This window comes from Xenia sp. Carnegie-2017, unplaced genomic scaffold (genome assembly GCF_021976095.1).
Source record: "Xenia sp. Carnegie-2017 unplaced genomic scaffold, XeniaSp_v1 HiC_scaffold_16, whole genome shotgun sequence".
Lineage (NCBI taxonomy): Eukaryota > Metazoa > Cnidaria > Anthozoa > Malacalcyonacea > Xeniidae > Xenia > Xenia sp. Carnegie-2017.
The window spans coordinates 5240349-5260785 of NW_025813469.1; the positions used below are offsets into that span (position 1 = coordinate 5240349).

Consider the following 20437-nt stretch of genomic DNA (forward strand, 5'->3'; position numbering starts at 1 on the left):
TGAGTCCGCGATATGTTTACTTGATTAGTCTGCGGTATTTGTAATCAAGATGGCGGAAATCAATATTGGAAAACAATGTTCATTTTCAACTTGTCAACGACTGGGTAAGTTGTCTTTATTTATTTTGGAGAGCTACATGCTCGCGTGAATTTTCACTTGGAAATTGTTTTGTTTAGACTTTCTGCCATTCACTTGCGGGAACTGTTTAGCGATATTTTGGTATGACATTGAATTGCTGATTTAATAGTATTTTTACATGCAAAAGTCCTGGCCAAAAAGACCTACTTAGTTGTAAACCGAGCTTTATTGGGAGAGATATTTTAAGGGTTATCTTTTTCAGTGTATCACACGATTAAAATGACCATCAAAACTATATCAACTAAATGACAAATATCTGAACTGACCGAACGTCCTTCAATCATATTTTCGTAAACGATTTCAAACGTTTTTGTTGTGTAAATGTTACGTAATATGGTACTTATAGTAATTATCGTGACACTGATTCAATATTATATTACGTCATTCATTATTTGCTATTGCGTGTTTCGTGATTAGAGGGTCAGAGAAGTTTTATAGGTTTGCTGTAGCATATTACTGCATTATCAGGAAACATGTAACTTGCACTGAGCTACAGCCATTTTCAGTTAATTCTTGATTCGTGAAAGAAAAGCTCAAAATATTGAAGATCCATAGCATATCGAGCCGCCCAATAAGTTCATGCTGTAACAGTCTACATGAACATGTTTCTAAGCAAGATTTTTCTTTAGTCACATGATTCCTTTCACAGTAGTCTCTGTTTCATTTTATGAGCCTCGAGCATCGTTCGACAACTGCACATAATTGCACTGCAAAACCACGTGAAACTACCAAGGTAATGGGAAAAAATAGACACACGAGTTAGTTTTTCACGACATCAATAAGTGATTATTTCGCCTTAAAATACAGATAAATCACTCAACACCGAAAGATGGCATCAAGTGTTTTCTAGAGAGTTGTCAGATTCGCGAGATTTTGCCTGTGAAGTGCGAAAAATGCCTACAAGAATTTTGTTTGAGGTAAAACAAGGCAATAGTGTGGTTATTTTTCTGTTTAGAGATATTCATACTTAGTAAGATAATAATAATGATATCAGTATTCATACTATCAGTATTCATACTTCGGTTTTTATAAATGCTCTTCGTAACATTCATCAAATTACCAAAACGTCAAGATCATAATCGACGCAATATAAATCTAACAATATATGGTAATTTGATGAATGTTGCGACGAGCATTTATAAAAACCGAAATAATGATCGATCGCGAAGTTCCTAGTTTTAATAAGATTTTTTTGCCAAATAATGGCGTGTATAATCAGTGTTCTCGTTTGGACTTTTGTGGCATGAAAGACGATGATCCACAGTTATCCATTATTACAAAATAACATGAAAAAAATGCGTACGCTGATTGGTCTTTAGCCGAGTTAGCTGCAAATCAATCGTTAAACATTTGTTTTAAATTTATCTGTTTCGCATTACTGTTATTTTACGAAAGAAATAAAAGTTTTCGTGTTTGCTCTAGCTTATGTTTAACCTCGTTTGTGAAAACGAGACGTTTGTACTGTTGTACTCTCGTCCAAATGTCTCCTCGCTTTACATAAGCCTGTGCAAAGCCAGCAAACAACTTTAATTTTCTAACACTGCACTATATAACCTCGTGAAGACATCGACATCCTCAGGACCATTTCTGCTCAAAACTAGGCGAGGAAAACTCTTCGAATGAAAAACAAAATTCAGAACGAGGTACGGTAGCTCGAGGTTGTCGCTAGAATTAGTACATTTTGGTGAGCACAAAAAAGTAACATTTCATCAATATCTGAAATTGTTTTTTAGCTACCGTAAGCAAGAAAGAAAAAAAGGGTGAGTAGGCCTGTAGCTTGAATTGAATTTACTTCGGAGCTAGGTCTTTGGTAACCGTATAGAGACAATGAATTGACTGAAACTAAAAGTGATTGCTAAATAAAAAGGTTGAATTGGGTATGTGGGACTACATTAGATAATGTATGATTTAGAAAAATTTGTTGAAACTACTTTGAAACAGGGCGTGGTGGGGCGAGGTCAAGGAGTAGAGAGGCGAAAGTTGCTCTCATGAAGATGAAGTTGCATGCTGTTGGTGATTCTTCCACGCCTCGGGTATCGTAGCATTTCATAGTCATTTATGGTTCCATGCATTGCATATTCAACCATCAAACAAATTTAATTTTATACGTACAACACAATTTCCTACTTTCAATCTCCGCTAATCTTTCATAAACATAAACTCTTTTTTTACAGGACGAACGTATCTACTTTTCCATTCTTCTCCCGGAGGGCTCGTTGACGCGTACGAAAGCAATGTTTTTTTCAAAGGTTGTAAAGGCAGCTGTTGAATAGGTGGGAGGGGTAAGTTGCTCTTATGAATTAGTTTACGAGGCGTCTTTATTTAGTGACGAAGCCAACTCGACTTTTTATTCCCAGCAGGCAAATAATTTTTATTGTGTTCAGGAAGAAGTCGAGCTGCTCCTTCATTAAGTTTAGATGTGAACAATGTAATGACGACAAATGAAAATACTTCATGAATGGGCAAAAATTATAATGGAGTTGCCAAAAGTTGTGAATACTAATAGAAACCTTCAGGATTGAGAATTTTATCATTCACCATGGCAATTGCGCTTTTCAAGGCAATATTTACATTGCCACCACGTCTTTGTTTTGTTACTTAAAAGATTTAATCGATCTCTGTTATTTAAGGCATATAAAGGAAAATAGATTACAATTATACTAAATGAGTTCATTAAATGCTTGTATAAAGGGTGAAGGAAATGACTTGCTGTAAAAATCGGTGTGAAGTAGGTAGTGATGTACCGATATCTATATCGGCGTATCGGCTCTAAAATAGAATTATCGGTGTCGGTATTTTTCTTGCTAATAATACCGATGTTTAGACATGTCATTGAAAAAAATATATATGAAGCGAACCATAGTTTAACAATAGTAAATATATTACCGTAACAATTTTTGTTAAATTACCACAACTTAAAATTTGTTGGTTCCACATGACATTGAAATTTCCATTGACAATTGTGTTGTGAAATATGGCTGCAGTGCAAATAACCACTTTGAATTTTATCTCTTTTTTTTATCAAATGAACAGTCACTGGTGAGCACAAAGTGGCCTACTTTACTATGTTTATGTTTCGTAAATACCGGTATCGGCAAAATATCGGTTTTTTAGTGTCGGTTAATTGGATTATTGGTAAAATCTTATATAGATGCATCATTCGAAGTAGGGGGAGGCGAGCTCTTGTTATGAGCAATGACACTGTTAACTCTTAATTTCTCGTTCATCTAGAGGTGGAGTGTTGGAAAGACGATCGACGAAATTGCCAAGACATGTAAATTAAAAAACGAAAATAACAAACAACCTTCCAAGGTACGGCATCACGCACTACCTTCTTTTCAATTAAATGTGTATACGTCAGTCCCTAAGTCACGGAGTTCTTACAAAACCTGAACGTCTTTGAATGCCCTTTGAATTTAGTATGAAAAATCCAAGGCTTTAAAAGGACTTTAATTTATCAAGATGTGCTTGAATCCACATTTCTTGACAGAAAACATATCATCGCGCTAGTTGCTTTTTGTGCAATAAAGAGTTTAGATATAATTTCAACCCCAATTTTGAAAAGAAATTAGTACGATAACTTGTTTACAAAAATTCCACCTAAAGAATTTAAATTCAAGCACTTTCAGGCACATCCTAATAAATGAAAGTAATTCAAGCTTAAACTTTTGACTTCAATTTTAAAGAACATACAGGGACTTTTGAGTTTTGTATGAAGCCTGCATATATGAAAAATTTGGATGTTTATTTCATGAGTACAACAGCCCACATTATATCACTGTTTTCTAGAAACTACGGCTTTTTGAGACGTGTTCAAGACAGCTCACTATTGATAGTAGTTTAGAAGAAGAAATTAGCCGAAACTCGGAAACTTTGTTCAGTGGTTCGGAGTTAATCATACAATATGTCGAAGATAAATAGTGAAAGCCCAGATAGAGTCACCGATGACATAAACGGGTAACACTTCATGAAGACTGGATCGCGTTCGTATCTTGCCGTAAATGATCGGAAAGGAGTCGTATGGTCATTGCCTTATATTCGCCACAAGTACTGATATATATAAAGACTGGATAACGCAACCTAATTCTGGTGCCTAAAAAATTTTGAGCCAATTTTTGACAGCGGCGGCCATATTGGACTGTCCACTTCTAGTATATGTTTTATAATGAATTTTTCTTGAATGCATTTTTGTTATTTTCTCTTTCCAAAATCATGCCAAATCTTTTATGATATTTTAACAACGGGAGAAGATTTCTATATGAAATTTAGCGAACTTGAATTTTCGTCCAAAACCGTTTTATCACAGTCTTGCCATTAAAATAATTCTTTTTTTGTCCCAAGAGTGAAACAAATGATCCAAAGTAAATGCGAGAGTAGCAGTTTGTTATATAAAACGTATATAAAAACTGAAAAAGTGGACAGTCCAATATGGCCGCCGCCCGGCTTCAAGTCAAGTACGAAGCTGCGTTATTCAGTTTTATACATATCAGTGACCAAAAGGCCTATTAAACAGCAAACGTAAATGCTTCCAATTGCATCATGGTCGCACAATAATTTTTAACGTTGCTTAAATGATTGTCCCTTGTATTAAAACATGATAATTACATATTGGTTGTGCAACGATATTTCACTAAATACAAACTTCTTAAAGTATAAATGTCTACATTTTACATACAGCAAACGTTGAAATTTCTTTATTTAAGATTATTTGAGGGCGAGAACGACAAACAAGCAACGCAAACGGTTTATCGGCTGTTTTCATCACATCATCAACCTGCATCAAAACTTTACAACCTTAAAAAGACCATGGCAGGGGCGGCGGCGGCGGAACGTAAACACGAATGAATGTACGATGGGAGGAGTGGGTGCAGTTTATCCGTTCACATTGCTTGCATGCCTTGCTATAAATGGTTTCAAGTGCAAAACACACCAAAATGCGTTCTAAGCATAATTCGATGTTTGCCAAGTAAAATAACTTGCCGCCTCGTTCCCGCGCAAAAACGCTGCGATCAATATGGCGGAGTTTAACAAGTTCAATAAGTTATTCATATACGATACGACCGCCCGAAGTTGTTGCCTACAATTTAAATGGTTCTCTGAGAAAAGCACATTTTGGCGTGATAAGCACTTACAACAGCACTTTAAGAGCTCCCCGATAGAACTTTCGAGGACGAAACATCAAAATTCCTTTATACTTTCAATTTCAATTCCTACCTCGTATTATTGTTCGCATAAACAAACCCAACATATTTTTTGCATTTAGTAAACGAGAGCGGGAAACGTATGCGACAATACATTTAAAAAACTAACGCTAATTACTTTAGGCCATTCGATTTCATTTTCTCACGCGTAGAGCACTAGTTCTACTCTTGTGAGAAACCTTCGGTTTCCTCGATAGCAAACGTCAACTTTTCTATAAGCTGGTCGTAACTCTTGTATGGAGGAAGATCCAGTCGATTGAAACTAAGAATTAGAAAAAGACTTCTTTAAACCTACCATGCAGCTACTTTGGTGATTATGAACATCAATGACACAACAACTTAATGAAAACTAAAAACGCACAATGTTTCATAGTAACTATCATTTAGTTGAAAATGTGTTGATTTGAAGGTGTGGAACAGAAGGTAAAATTGAGACCAGAAGAGGTACATGACCAGAAACAACTACCTTCATTTAGGGAGGCATTTACTGGGCATTATAAGAGTGGGAGGAGGTAATGCATTTGCTGCAATACCGGTGGGGGGAGAGACGCTCCTAGACTTGGCTAAAGGCACCGAAATCTAATCCTATCTAAAGCACCCCCCCAAAAAATTTTATTTGATCCATCCCAGACTTCACTACTAACTACCATATCCACATTCGTTCTCGTCATGAATTAAAAGCCGAATTTCAGCTTTCATTCTATGATCGACCTGCCTGGTATAAATTACATCAAGTATCGCATAAAACCTACCACGTATGACTCCGAGGCAACCAGGTCTCTTTGCCGACTCTTTCAATGCAAAATTTCTGAGGACCGTTACTCCCTGTCGGTAAGAAGTTACAAGGATTAGAGTAACCAAATAAAGTTTGAACTACACTAATTAAAAAAGAAAGTCTATTTAGTTTCTTTCTTACCCATCAATTCGTTGAAACCGCCAACAGGCAAACGACAAGTTCCAGTTACAAACTGGAGAAGACGCGTTCGCTTCTCGTTGTCAAACGACTTTACGGCCTTGGATATATAATAAACAAAGTCAATTACTGAGGGAAAATCATAACTTGACCTTTATGCAGAAAACAAACTACAAAAGAAGATTCATTTGCTATTATAAATTGCCAAGATCACCCTTAGGGAAATAATATATTTAGATATAGTTGATCATTTTAAGAACATTTGCAATATATTTTATAAGACAAAAATTTGATCTTTCTGGACTTTTTGGCAGTCAAAGTTGGCTTTTTTTCTTGTTTGACCGTGAGGTGCTGTGACTGAATTTAGTTCAGCGGAAGTGACGTACATTGGAGAACAACGCTGCTTTTTAACACTGTACTTTATATTAAAATTTGTTGCAACGTCAAGACATTTATTTCTAATAAACTTGAGTTATATTTTGTACTTATGGAATCACACTTTAAGTCTATAGCGTTATAAAAGTTGAATAAAAAATGAAGAACTTGACGTTGCAACAAATTTTACTATAAACTACAGCGTTAAAAAGCAGCGTTGTTTTCCAATGTACGTCACGTCCAGTGAACAAGACCCAGTCACAGCACCTCACGGTCAAACATGAAAAAAGCCAAATTTGACGCCCAAAAAGTCAAGGAAGATCAAATTTTTGCCTTTTAAAATATATTGCAAATCTTCTTCACATAGTTAACTTTATCTAAATAGATAATTTCCCTGAGGGTAATCTTGGCAGTTTTTGGGCAAGTGAGAAAAGATTATATTGGATTGAACAGCGATGAGCCTCATAATTCTGTGGAACTGAAACTATGTATATGATGAATGTTTACATTTCATGTTTCTTGTAAAGTTTTAAAGAAAAATAAAGCTCAAACTGTTGAACAATAATTGATTTTCACCTATAACTGCCGTTAAAAGTCAAGGAAGTAATTAATGGAGCTCATTTTGAACATGCAGACCTTAACAATGGTACTTTGATATCATGTTAAAGATAATGGCAAAAAAGGTACGCAGGAGCAATGGCAGTAATTTATACGTTGTCCGAATGTATTATACACGGGAAAAATATCAGGATCATCCCATGACAAAGAGGGATAAATATGAGCATTTGAAATGCTTGAGCTAGTGAACTCGCGATATTAGTGGTTTGTTTTTTTTTAACGGCAACTGACCTGCCAAAACCAGATGACCTGTCGGCTATTTCTCGTATAGTGACGATAAACCGTATTCCTCTGCCAATCATCGACATCAACCTCTTGCATTCCACAGAGCATCAACTTAAAAAAAGTCAAGTCATAAAAATAAGTATGTAGCTATGTTCGATATAAGAATAACACTTCAAGTCGGCACTGCATGCACCACTGCACTCGGGAACACTTATAAGTATTTTTATCAACGTATCTGTAGGTCAAAAAAAATTTAAACGAAGAATTTTTTATGCAGTAGGCACATGAAAACACAAAGAAATGGATTTGAAGATAATATGACTTTATAAGTTATACTTCTACATTTTACAAAAACTTGACTTTCATATGATCTTACAAAAGGAAACATTTGAACTAAAACATTTAAAATCCTTTTCTTCGGAGTATGTTTTCCTTTACACTTCATAAAATTGTCATCTGCCACGAATTTTATAGAGCTCAACTTTTTCTAGTTGTTACCAATGAAAAGCTGTACGAGTGACAGTAGTTGACTACATCATGCAACCCATGCAGGCTCGTGCTTAAGTTTACTACACGCTGTGAAGAAAAGAACTCACACTAAGTATAAAACTATTTTTTTCCGAAATAATATTTACCAAGACTTTAGTTTGCACAAGGCCAACTGCTAGAACAAACTAAGTATACAGGCATTAATGATACTTTTAGTAAGATCTTCATGCTGTCATCTTTACTAATTCATAATATGAAGTCAATTCTCGAAAAGGAATTGCCGCTTACCTCAAGTTCTTTTTCATCGAAGTACGAAAGCCAGTAAAGAGGAACGACATTGTTGAAACCATCTAAAAAGGCCTTCGTTTGATCCTGAATTCCGCGATTCAAACGCCATTCAGTCATTAAACTAAACAAAACGCATAAAGATTCAACAGAATGCAAAAGGATCAGTGCTGGCATTGGTTATTCAACAGAATGCAAAAGTGTCAGTACTGGCATTGGTTATTCAACAGAATGTAAAAGTGCCAGCACTGGCATTGACTATTCAACAGAATGCAAAGGTGTCAGTACTGGCATTGGTTATTCAACAGAATGTAAAAGTGTCAGCACTGGCATTGACTATTCAACAGAATGCAAAGGTGTCAGTACTGGCATTGGTTATTCAACAGAATGCAAAAGGGTCAGTACTGGCATTGGTTATTCAATAGAATGCAAAAGGGTCAGTACTGGCATTGGTTATTCAACAGAATGCAAAAGGATCAGTACTGGCATTGGTTATTCAACAGAATGCAAAAGGGTCAGTACTGGCATTGGTTATTCAACAGAATGCAAAAATGTCAGTAATGGCATTAGTTATGAAACAGAATGTAAAAGGATCAGTGCTGGCATTGGTTAATCTACACACATGCACGAACTTTTGGTAACAGTCGCATCAAAATGGTTTCTCTAATGTCCAGTTAAGTCACTTAAAGAAGTAGGTACGAGTGGCAGGGATGGAGAACAGAGAAGATGCTATAGTTTGGATTAGATTTCAGTGGCCACTTATAGTCGTACCATGCCACACTTTTTTTTAATGTAGGAACGTCGCCGATGTCCCTACATTACCCAAAATTAGAATAAAAGCAATTAGTACCTAATATATTCTTCTTTATTTTCTTCCGTAACTTGAATTTCGGAACCGCCCGGCTTGAGATCGTGCGTCGATATCTCCCCGAGAATCTCTTGATCGGTGCAGAAAAACATTTCCATATCAATTTCATCAATGTCGTTTTCCCTATAGAGGATGAAACATGATAATCGTTAAGCTGTTCTCTCGCTTTCCTTGTTTACAAAAATGGCGTTTTATTTTTTGCATATCAGCTGCGGGTGGAATCGTAGCCTTTCCTACAATTTGATTGGCTGTAGCAGCGGGCAGGATTTTGGGATATTTGACCGCGGTCCAGAATTCTATTGCTAAATACTTGAGAGAAGAGTTGTTTATTTTTGTTTCAAAAAGGACATTATCAGCTAACTTTTCATTGTAAAAATCTATTTTATATGAATTTAGAGTTTTCCAAAGTAAAATGATCAAATGAATAGCAAAGTTTTGATTGCTTACTTTGCTGCCATTGTTGTATTTGACTGCACAATCTCATAAGATTGTTGCCTTTGGCAATAAAAAAATAACTTATTTACCGTTTAGGTCGGTCAGCAAAAAAACATTTTCCCTCTCGGCTTGCGACCTCGGGCTCTTTTTCAGATCTCGAGAAAATATTTTTCTATCCGAACCTACCAGCCGGTAAATAACACATGCGCATTGAATAAATACGTATTTATTAAATGCGCATTATCAGAAGTGCTTTTACGCAGTTACGGAAATAACATATGTAGCTATTGTACATACTTTATCCACACGAGGGAGTTATAAAATTCTGGATCGATTGTCTCTAAATCTTTCATCACCAACTTTTTGTTCAAAATTCTTTTGTAGAACGGCAAGGTGAAGCCACGGTCGATGAATTTCCCGTGAAAGAGTGCCTGCAAACGAAAGTCGTTCAAATGAAGTATAGTTGAATTAAGCACCACACAAAAAGAAAGTTCCCTCTAGATAAATTAGTTTAAGTTCTAAACGAATGATTCCCAGTCCCTCCATAAAGGCCAGTTTTAAATGCTCTGTTTTGATCAGATGATTTTGCCATTCTTCAAACTGCTTTACACTATGACAGTAAGCAATGAATGATTTCGCAGAATAGTGAGTGAAAAATGCTTTAACTTCCTTTACAATAAAAGTTTGAAATTAGTAAATTTTGAATTCAAGGGACGATACGTTCTTTTCTTCACATTGCAGATACCATAAGCCTGATATGTGCTGCGAATATTTATCTGTGATTCATTCATTTAGAATTTATGTCTCGGGGGCATTGTTTTATGTAGTGCCAGTATAACAGAGAATGGCACTAGACAAAAGTTCATAAAGAGTTCACCTCAACACCTCAATATATTTCCTCCCGATATTTATTGCGCGGTAAACTTACCATAGCAACTATTCTTCCAATAAATCGGAAATACGCTAAATGATCTGGATTGACACCTGACGCTAGAAGAAAAAACGCACACGCCTAAACAATGACATCAAAAGCAAACAAAGGACGGCTGTTGAAAAGGAAAATCTTGCCAATGTATATAGTGTAATGTAAATGTAAAAGGAAAATCTTGCCAATGTATATAGTGTAATGTAAATGTAAAAGGAAAATCTTGCCAATGTATATAGTGTAATGTAAATGTAAAAGGAAAATCTTGCCAATGTATATAGTGTAATGTAAATGTAAAAGGAAAATCTTGCCAATGTATATAGTGTAATGTAAATGTAAAAGGAAAATCTTGCCAATGTATATAGTGTAATGTAAATGTAAAGGAAAACCTGCCAATGTATATGTAAATGTAAAGGAAAATCTTGCCAATGTATATAGTGTAATGTAAATGTAAAAGGAAAATCTTGCCAATGTACATAGTGTAATGTAAATGTAAAAGGAAAATCTTGCCAATGTATGTAATGTAAATGTAAAGGAAAATCTTGTAAATGTAATGTGTAATGTAAAAAAAAATGAATGTAAAGGTAAAAAAAAAAGGAAAATCTTGCCAATGTATACAGTGTAATGTAAATATATAAAAGGAAAATTAATGCCTTATTAATTTGTTGCTACTAAGGGCTAGACTGCAGTTTAGCGGACATCGGAAGCGCTTATTTTGGCAAGAAAGAACATGTTCGTGTTTGATTAGAAAGTTTAAAATAGTTTTAGTCTTCCAAACGGGATTATGGTTATGTTTAGGGTTAGTATAATGGTTAGGGTTATGGTTACGGTTATGACTATGGTGATGATTATGGTTGTATTTATGGCTATGGTTATGATTATGGTTGTGATTATGGTTGTATTTATGGCTATGGTTATGATTATGGTTGTATTTATGGCTATGGTTATGATTATGGTTGTATTTATGGCTATGGTTATGATTATGGTTGTGATTAGTGTTATGTTTTAGTGTTATGGTTTGGGTTAGTTATCAATGTCTATAATTTTTGAACAGCGCCTGAGGTGTCTGCTAAACTGCACTAGTTCTCTACTATGTTTGTATGGAAATACCTGGATTAATTTGAAGATTGTACGTATTGTCGCTGGTGTACTCAAACAAACAATACATTGGATTAAGGATCTCGTGAGAAAGAAGGAAGAACCATTCCCTAAAATAACGACGAGCAGCGATTACGTTCAACATCTTTATCAACAAACAGAGTGCGCCCGCGATAATACCTGGCAACACCGCCGTAGTCAAGACCTTCTTCACCCTTGAACGTGATGTAAAGACGACGTCGTAAATCATGTGGCTGATAACGCATCACCTGCAGAATGCAAAAACGTCTCTAGTCATCAATCTTTAATCTTAACAAACTTACATAATAACAGGTTGGAGCATAAGAATCTACTTATTTTTATCACAACAACGCCTGAGAAATCCACAAGACAGTTATATGAAGAGAAGGCAACTAAACTTGGCGACGGCATTCAAAATTTTGGCATGCGATGCAAACGTGAGATTGAGCAATTTTCAATTAAAATAATTTTGTCTTTTGCCGAGTCGCGTGTTCCACTAAACAATACTACAGCTCAGAAGTAATATCATGGACGGACTTTTATATTTCTAACGGGGGTGGTGTTAAAAACTTTAAGGGGGGTGAACTAGTAAAGAAGTGACGTAAGACAATGCATTGGTGGTGTAGTAGTGTGGCCATCGAAGGTTGTGTAGAAAGTTGAAATTTTGCCTCGAAAAACTCACTTAAACTATACTTCGTGTTAGGATTTATATTATGTATAATCTCTAATGATGATTTTGGAATAAAGTCGAAACACGGTGCCATCCAGTAACTGCTATCGTGGCGAGAATCTCTGTCCACGCGTAGTTTTAAAGAGACTTGAGTCGTCTCCAATCCCTGTGGGCCTGGTAGCTCAACAGGTAGAGCGGCGGACTTGTATTCCGAAGGTTCGAGGTCAAAACTCGTCCAAGTCACATGTTTGTCATGTGCATATAAAAACCGTGTTAGGATTTATATTATGTATAATCTCTGATGATGTACTACTGATTCATTTTGCTAAAAATTGGGGTGGTTAAAATTTTTCTTAGAGGGGTAAAAAAATTATTTAGGGGTGTGAAAGCAGATGTTGGGGGGTAGAGCCCCCTCGGTAAATGCGTCCATGAGTATTGTCATCATAAGTCAGTAAGTTGTAATATTAACTGGAACGCTAACAACGGAACTAGCATAAGAGCATTGATTAGATGTACTATAGCATTTCAGTAATACATAAAGTTCACAGACTTAACTAGTAAAACTTGTGTAAAAAGTGTCAAAGCAGAACAACTACTCGATGGCTTCGACCAATCATAGCACGCAATATACATAAGTTACATAAAGGACATTGACGTGTACTACACTGTATCTTACCTGTTGAAAAGACTCTTCAAACAAATTGTTTCTCGTTATTCCAAGCTTTACGTGACTTGGCAGTGAATTCGCCTTAAAAAAGAAAATATGATAAAAAAGGAAGAAAGCACGTGTCAAAGATTGAAGGTAACCACAATATACTAACAAAATTTAACCACCCTCCCTCCAATCTAATCATCAAATCTAATGTGATCCTTTGTTTCGGTAAACCGTAGAAGATATATAAATAAAAGCAAAATGAGATATTGCTGCGTAGTTTTTTCACATGCATTCACTTTTTGCAAGGCTGACATTTTTCAAAAGTCCTACAGTCCTACAGTACAAAAGCCTTTGCAATTTACACAATTTATTCAACATTAGTCATAGAGTCGTACAGTATAAGGGCCTTTGCAATTTACACAATTTATTCAACATTAGTCATAGAGTCCGACAGTGTACAAGCTTTTGCAATACACACTATATATTCAAGAACAATTACAGAAGGAAGACCAGTAGTAAACTCGGCAAGCATGTACTAGTCCTGCTATGTAAATTTTAGATCAAAATCATTATTCATTTCTTTACAAACGTATTGTCTTTAAAGTGAGCGAACGCAATAAAATTATATTTTGCGGCATGCCGCAGGGACACGTACCTGGCAAAGATATCGAAATTGAGTAATTTTCCAACGGAAGCTTCGCTCGTAAGCCATTGCTGGCCCTCTAAAGCCAAGGTATAAAAAATGGTTGAGAAAATAACCATCAAAAATTTTAAATATCATAAATGGAAAATTCCTAAAGAGGAATTTGCCAGGAATAAAAAAAAGAAAAAAAATTTTCTTTGCTATGTTTTAACAATGAAGATGCAATGTTTCTCAAGTGTATGGTTTGAACAAGGGGGTATCGTTACATGTTTGCAGATGAAGACCGTCCAGGTTAGTAGAGTCCGGAAAATGACTGCTGGCGTAGATGTTCACTGGCGTTTCGACAACCTTAGCGGTAGTCATCTTCAGAGTCAAGAGAATGCCGCTAAGATTGTCATAACGTAAGTCAACATCAACACTAACAGTCCATCTCAGGACTCTACTAACCTGGACTATCTGCAATAGAAAAAGATGTGATGCAATGTTTCTGCTAAGATACATCGCGTTTTGTCTTTAAATGTTTCAGGTACCAAAAAAAATGAAAAGGCGCTCTATATCTTTCCTAAACTCTGTTTGCACCAAAAAATCACACTAAGACCTGTATCAAACAAAAACAAATATGTTCGCTTACCCAACGTTTTTTCCCGTACGCGGATCGTTAAACGTCGTCGTTTTAGTGGTGTGATCGACAAAGTAAGGAATGCCTTCGTTCGTAAATCGCATTTCCCATCCTGGAGGAAGAGACTTTTCTTGGATAGAAAGCCTGCGTATAACAATAATTGCAGCAAATAAATAATTGTGTTTTCACTTAAGCATGAATGACTTAATCGACAAAACGTTTGCTAAATGCAGTTAAGAAATTTTCAAAAACTTTTGTGAAATATGCTGCATTGTAATTTATACAAACCTAATAAAACGCGTGCGCTGGTTCGTCTATAGCTGTGTTTGCATTAGCCTGTGCAATATGTGTATCGAAAAAAAAGGAAACCTTCTCTCAAGTATGACACCTGTTGAATAAGCAAAACGTTTTGGTGATTCTAAGTACCTTAACATTTCTGGTACAGCTGGAAATTTTTAAAAATGCAAGATGTTTTACCAGTGAAATATCTGCGGATAAAAGTCCTTCAAAACAGGTCTTGTGAACAAAATATAATCATCGGAAAAAAATATTTAATCACCCTGAGTCAAAATATAGAGTGTGTTCTACAAGCCATCTAAATTTCAAGCATTTTATAGGGCAAGCGCTAGCCAACGCAAGATCTTTAAAATTCTTGGATTTTTTTCGCATTTTACACAAGTTTTCTCAAAATTCTTGTTATACTTTATGCAAATTTCGGAAATGCATATAGTTAATTTGAATTGTTGTAATGAAACTTGGTTATAAAAGGCATGAACACGGAAAAATCCAAGTTTTAAAGATCTCGCGTTGGCAAGCGCTTGCAAAAAATTGCTTGAAATTTCGATAGCTTGTACAACACAGACCACATTTTCACTCAGGATGATAAGATTGTTTTTCCCATGGTTATTTTTCGTCCGAAAAGCCCGGTTCGAAGGACTTTTTACAGAGGTTCTTTCAAAGGAAAAAACCTAGCATTTACTAAAATTTCATCACCAACTGTACTAGAGAACGTTAAAGTTCTTAAGATAACCAAACGTTTTTGCTTATTCGACGCGCGTCTTGTTATAGACAACTTTTTCCAAGAGTCTACTTTTTTCGATACGCCCTGAATAATGGTTTAATAATTCGGCGAATAAAATGGATATCTTAACACAACATATATTGCAAGCAAAAAACCGGTGCGTGCAAGCAATACGTTAAAAGGAGCAGGCAGAGAATTCAACTCATTTGAAAAACTTACTTCATCATTCTAGGATCTTCCCATTGTGTTTTTCGAGTTGTATGGTTCACAAAATACACACGACCGTTTTGTTCCGTTCTCTTTTCTATGGTAGGAAAAGAATGAATACAGAGGGTCGTTCTGATCGACTAATTTCATATGTAGGCATGTTCATAATGATATATTCAAAGGCGTGAGAGAAAAAAATGTCCTACATCAATTAACTTACCCCAGCCATGTGGTAATGGGCCGAGGGGATCATCTGGTGCAGGAGCCGCGGAATTTTGCTGAAATATTAAATATTTTAGAAATCTACTTAAACCACTAAAAAAAATAGTTTGGTCTATAGTGCTGTCAAATATATATGTGTTTGAAGTTCTCATGAGAGATATCTCATGTTAAAACTTAAATCCTATTATACTACAGTCTGGCATCTTCATAAGAAGTGATCTGATGTTGAAACTTAGGTCCATAATACATTTATACTCCAGTCTAAGGAATCTCGGAAAATGTTTTCTCTTTCCTAAATATGTTTTACAAAATAAATACATACGTACATAAATAAATAAATAAATGCGTAAAACATGACTTCACTTGTACTTATATCTCGTGTCTTCAAAAGTGATTTGATTTTAAAAAATTAACCATAAAACCACAAGTTCAGTGTCGCATTCAATAAGAATTCAGCAAGAATAGGTGATTTCATGTTAACCAGCTAAAGGAGAACAGTTTTACAAAATAAACATCGCACTTACTGGCAATAAGAAACGTTGTTGAAAATGTGTTCTTTCATTTTGCCACTGTGAGCGTTGATTTTGAAAATGCTCGAAGTTTCTGACCGTTTCCAGCGTCGGCCGTTGCCATGTCGTCGTGCGCGTATTGTGATCGACGTAATACGTTCGGCCACGCTCGTCAGTTCGTCGTTCCCAGCTAAAATTCATACAAGCATTGCATTAAAATTACTTCCAAATTACTACCTTAACACTGGACATATTTAAACACAAAATCGTAAAAAAACCCAGTTTGTAAAGAACTGGGAAGGGAAGGTAAAACCTGTAACAAAATAGGACAATTTGAGATCCAGACGTCATTTAAATGTCTACAGAAGTAGCTACGAATACTCTTTAGTGGGAGAGGGATGAACTGTTTTGGAGATGTGCAGTTGTCACAGTTCATGATGCAAAATAAATGTGCACTGGCAAGCAATGCACGCCCTGATTACGAGCCCGCAATTAGCTTTTCTTACCCGCTAGGCAATGGTTGAGGTCGTTCCCAGGCCGTCGTGCGAGTGTTATGATCAACATAATAAACTCTACCGTGAGGATCGACGCGTTGTTCCCAGCTACAAAAGAGAAATACTGTAAAACCATTCTCAATCAAAGCAAGTAGACCTGTTGGTGTAAAATAAAACTCACCCAGCAGGAAGGGGCACTTCGTTGGCCGCAGGACGAGCCGGTGCAGAATGAGGAGTAGAAGATGGAGTTCCAGCAGCCGGATTGGAATTCGCGGTGCCATTCACTAAAAGAAATACGAAACATTCTGATCGTGAGAGGGTTGTTGCCGTGGCAACATGATAACTATTTGAGGGTTTTTATTTGAATCAAGATTTACGTTAAACAAAAAATCTAAATGTTTATGTTTACTCTCTTCTTGAACAGCCTAACACAAACAGTTCTTTTTCCGTCGTCTAAGTGTCCAGTCATAATGATGTGAGAAACACACATTAAATCATGAAAACATACATTGAATCTCTCTCTTCTTTTAACTTACCAAGGTTATTTGGCTGTGCGTTTTGAGAGTAAGCCGGTCTGTTGGCATTAGTAGGTGGTGACGCAGAGCTTTGTGTGGTCCCCGTGGGGACGGGAGGTAGGGGCCTGTTTGCCCCAAACGGTGGTGTGCCGGTGGTGTTCAAGGATGTAGTGCTGTTCTCTCTTGTAGTGCCAGAAGGAGTGGAAGTTGAAGCTAACAAATAGATAACGTTATCTTTTTAAAGTCTTTAAAAAGAAGGGCAGCCAAACTAGCTATGATTTTTTAGCACAACAAACTAAACTTTCCGATTTAGTAAAACGAGAAAAAAATTATGCTAAACAACATAACACTTGCACTCAGCAAATATGGAAAAAGGAAATTGGAAACTGGAAAATGCAAGTGCAAAGGTTCACTGGTTTGAGGTGAGTTAAGAAACTCTTCAAAAAAATGACGCGCATTTGTGCGTTTGTGCAATTTTGAAGATTTATTGAATCAGATAATCGTTTCAATGACTGACACGAGAGGGAATTTTAGCATGAGTACACTAAATTAGTATCAATATCCACAGCACGTATCTTCTTTTTTGCTTGCTATCAAAGATTGCAAGCAAACCGCAGAAAACTAACGAATAAATTTTCCCGAAACAATATACAAAATGGCGATGTAAATTAAGTCAATCCTTTCTCTCCCAGCGTTGCAGCATGGCGAACATCAAAATCAAAGGAACAAAAAACTTGTGAAATAAAGGGTTATTACAGCATAACACGATATCATGCATGCAGCGAACGCCCGTTAAAAAGCTTCCAAATTTCGTGCCCCTGAACGGGGCGGAGGAACTTCGAGTTATATGAATCAGTTTGCTGAAGAGGGTTATCGGGGAAAAAACATGAGACAAACATCAACCAAAATACATTTGTTGTTACGAGTGTCGTAGTCATACCAATTTTTCTGTGCTCGTCGCAAAAAAATAGTTTCCAAACAACTAAATAATGATGTTCTGAAATTTGCAGAGCACGTTTAAACCTGCAGGCTAGCTAATGCGGGACTAAAATTGCGGGCTGGCTGCAGGAGTAAACATGCAGGCTTGCTACACTACCGGTTGTAAACAAAAGCAAGTATGTCCCATGGTAAACTATCATAAAATATTTGCACTCGACCCCGAGCTCTTTACTTTAAACAGGACACAAGTACAAAAAAATCAAATCCATCTCTTCTTAAACAAGAACATTTATAGCCTTACCGGTTGGTGTAATTGACTGTTGACTTCGACCCTGTGTCGCGAGATTATCTCTTGACGGCGTAACCCTGGATCCAGACTCCCTTCTTGATGGTGTATTCCCATTAGTTCGCGTTGGAGGAGGTGGAATGGCGGGTATTACCGGCATACTGGTTCTTTTTGGAAGCGGGGGCGGTCGCTCATCGCCCTGGGATGAGCCTGCGGCACCAGGACTGCTAGAGGAGTCGGCATTCATGCTCATCGGACGAGATGCACGAGGAGGCCTTGGTGGTGCAGGTCGCCTCGGGACAGGGCCATTCGAATTACTAGTAAGAATGAAAAGGAAAGCCTTTTATTGAGTCGTAATGTTATTTTGCATTATCAGTCACGACCCTAGCCCTGGAAAATAATTTTACTTAGACATGCACATCAAGAATGCAAAATCTATCTTTCCTTTTAAGTATTTATTAATTGCCCTAAGTTTTAGTTGGAGCTATTATTTTATGTTTGAATATATGTGCATTTATATATATCAATGACCTAGAACCCAATCTACTAGATACCTTACTCCGGCCAAATTCTATAGTTACGAGTGAGGCAAGAAGCCGCCATCTTGAAGAATGGCAAAACTGACGATATTTACGACTAATGTCTGCTCTTGATGAGTTGATATACAGTTGTAAAGTTGATAGTCTAGGTTTAATTTTAAAAATGTTCGATAGGATGGGTTTTTAAACCTTCTTTTAGCTTATCATGCTGTGCTCAAAAAAACAGCCGGTCAACAGTCAATGACCAGTTGAAAATGCTTGTTTACCGGTCAATTTTTTACCTTGCCTGTCATTCTCACCGTCCACATTTTCACATCTTCCCGAAAAGCTTAGAATATCAAACAGGAAAATCTGCAGTCTTACGTTATTTGGAGCAAGTTTAGTGTACTGCTGGACAGGCAAAAATCAACTTTGATTCAGGTAAAATAAAGTTGATTTTTCATCTTGTCTGGACACATTTCGGCCGGTATTTCGAGCCCTGAACGTGCAAAGATATTAACATTTTAGAAGTTCTTCGCAATGATTGCTTTACCTTTGCCGAGAGTCAGGTGAGGATGAAGTCATGGCTGCAGCAGAAGGCACGCTACCATTGGCTCTTCGACCAGCTATCGGATAGTTCGCCATATTGATATTATCAAGTCCATTAAGAGTTAGATCAAGCAGTCCGGTGGTCACGGCAGATGAACCTTTACCACTCGTAAGTTCCAGTTCCAAGTTCAGGTTTTTGACTTAAAAGATCAATATGCAAACAATTGCCAATGTTTATACGATAAGCATAATTAATGTACGCCAAACATAGTCTGCATTTTTGTAGTATAAATAAATAAAATATTAGTATTGATGAAGGTAAACATTTTTATTTTGTAAGGCAATTTTAGAAGATATTATAGTTTGAATTTTTCATAGTTATAAGTAATGTAAATTCATAGTATTTTTAAGTATTTCGAATAGTAAATAGTAGTAGATAATCATAATTATTTTTAATTGTACTTTTTATGTTTATTGTTGTAAACCACACGATATTTTAGCTTACTAGATACTCGGTGTAAGTAATTAACTATTACTATTACACTAGAGGCTAAAATACATACAACCGAACAATTTTACTATTCAAAGTGCCCACATCACTCTCATGGAAATAATATATTTAGATAGAGTTGACCTTTTTAGAAACATTTGTAATATATTTTATAAAACGAAAATTTGATCTTCCTCGACTTTGTGGGCCTCAAAGTTGGCTTTTCTCGTGTTTGACCGTGATGTGTCATGACTGGGTCCAGTTTACCAAAGTAACGTACATTGGAGAACACGCTCCTTTTTAACGCTGTAGAACTAAACTGTGATTCAATCACAAAGTGCATAATATAACTCGAGTTTAATAAAAAATAAATTTCTTGACTTTGATAAAAATTATACTATAAACTACTGCGTTAATGTCCAGTCACAGCACCTCACGGTCAAACATGAAAAAAGCGAACTTCGAGGCCCAAAAAGTCAAGGAAGATCAAATTTTCGTATTTTAAAATA

At 36.3% G+C, this 20437-nt stretch overlaps 2 protein-coding genes across 2 annotated transcripts in view; one reads left to right on the top strand and one right to left on the bottom strand.

Moving 5' to 3' along the window:
• The first annotated feature begins 43 nt into the window (after window positions 1-43).
• Window positions 44-4819, top strand: LOC124436368 (AN1-type zinc finger protein 1-like). The gene is made up of 10 exons (XM_046986285.1): window positions 44-104; window positions 177-219; window positions 811-871; window positions 946-1055; window positions 1702-1781; window positions 1872-1898; window positions 2080-2171; window positions 2313-2387; window positions 3370-3450; window positions 3928-4819. The coding sequence occupies exons 1-10, from the start codon at window positions 50-52 to the stop codon at window positions 4057-4059; spliced, it is 756 nt and encodes a 251-aa protein (XP_046842241.1). The 5' UTR covers window positions 44-49; the 3' UTR covers window positions 4060-4819.
• LOC124436367 (NEDD4-like E3 ubiquitin-protein ligase WWP2) overlaps window positions 4706-20437 on the bottom strand; it is a 24349-nt gene continuing 8617 nt past the window's right edge. The window contains exons 8-28 of the mRNA XM_046986284.1: window positions 19443-19638; window positions 18387-18688; window positions 17168-17359; window positions 16813-16915; window positions 16644-16739; window positions 16153-16327; window positions 15627-15684; window positions 15419-15503; window positions 14191-14322; window positions 13572-13638; window positions 12938-13009; window positions 11751-11839; window positions 11583-11680; window positions 10476-10537; window positions 9845-9978; window positions 9095-9235; window positions 8248-8368; window positions 7477-7581; window positions 6256-6352; window positions 6092-6164; window positions 4706-5601 (exon numbers count right to left, since the gene is read on the bottom strand). Coding sequence (XP_046842240.1) covers window positions 5502-5601; window positions 6092-6164; window positions 6256-6352; window positions 7477-7581; window positions 8248-8368; window positions 9095-9235; window positions 9845-9978; window positions 10476-10537; window positions 11583-11680; window positions 11751-11839; window positions 12938-13009; window positions 13572-13638; window positions 14191-14322; window positions 15419-15503; window positions 15627-15684; window positions 16153-16327; window positions 16644-16739; window positions 16813-16915; window positions 17168-17359; window positions 18387-18688; window positions 19443-19638 — 2498 coding nt within the window. The 3' untranslated portion in view covers window positions 4706-5501. The remainder of the gene's footprint in view (window positions 5602-6091; window positions 6165-6255; window positions 6353-7476; window positions 7582-8247; window positions 8369-9094; window positions 9236-9844; window positions 9979-10475; window positions 10538-11582; window positions 11681-11750; window positions 11840-12937; window positions 13010-13571; window positions 13639-14190; window positions 14323-15418; window positions 15504-15626; window positions 15685-16152; window positions 16328-16643; window positions 16740-16812; window positions 16916-17167; window positions 17360-18386; window positions 18689-19442; window positions 19639-20437) is intronic.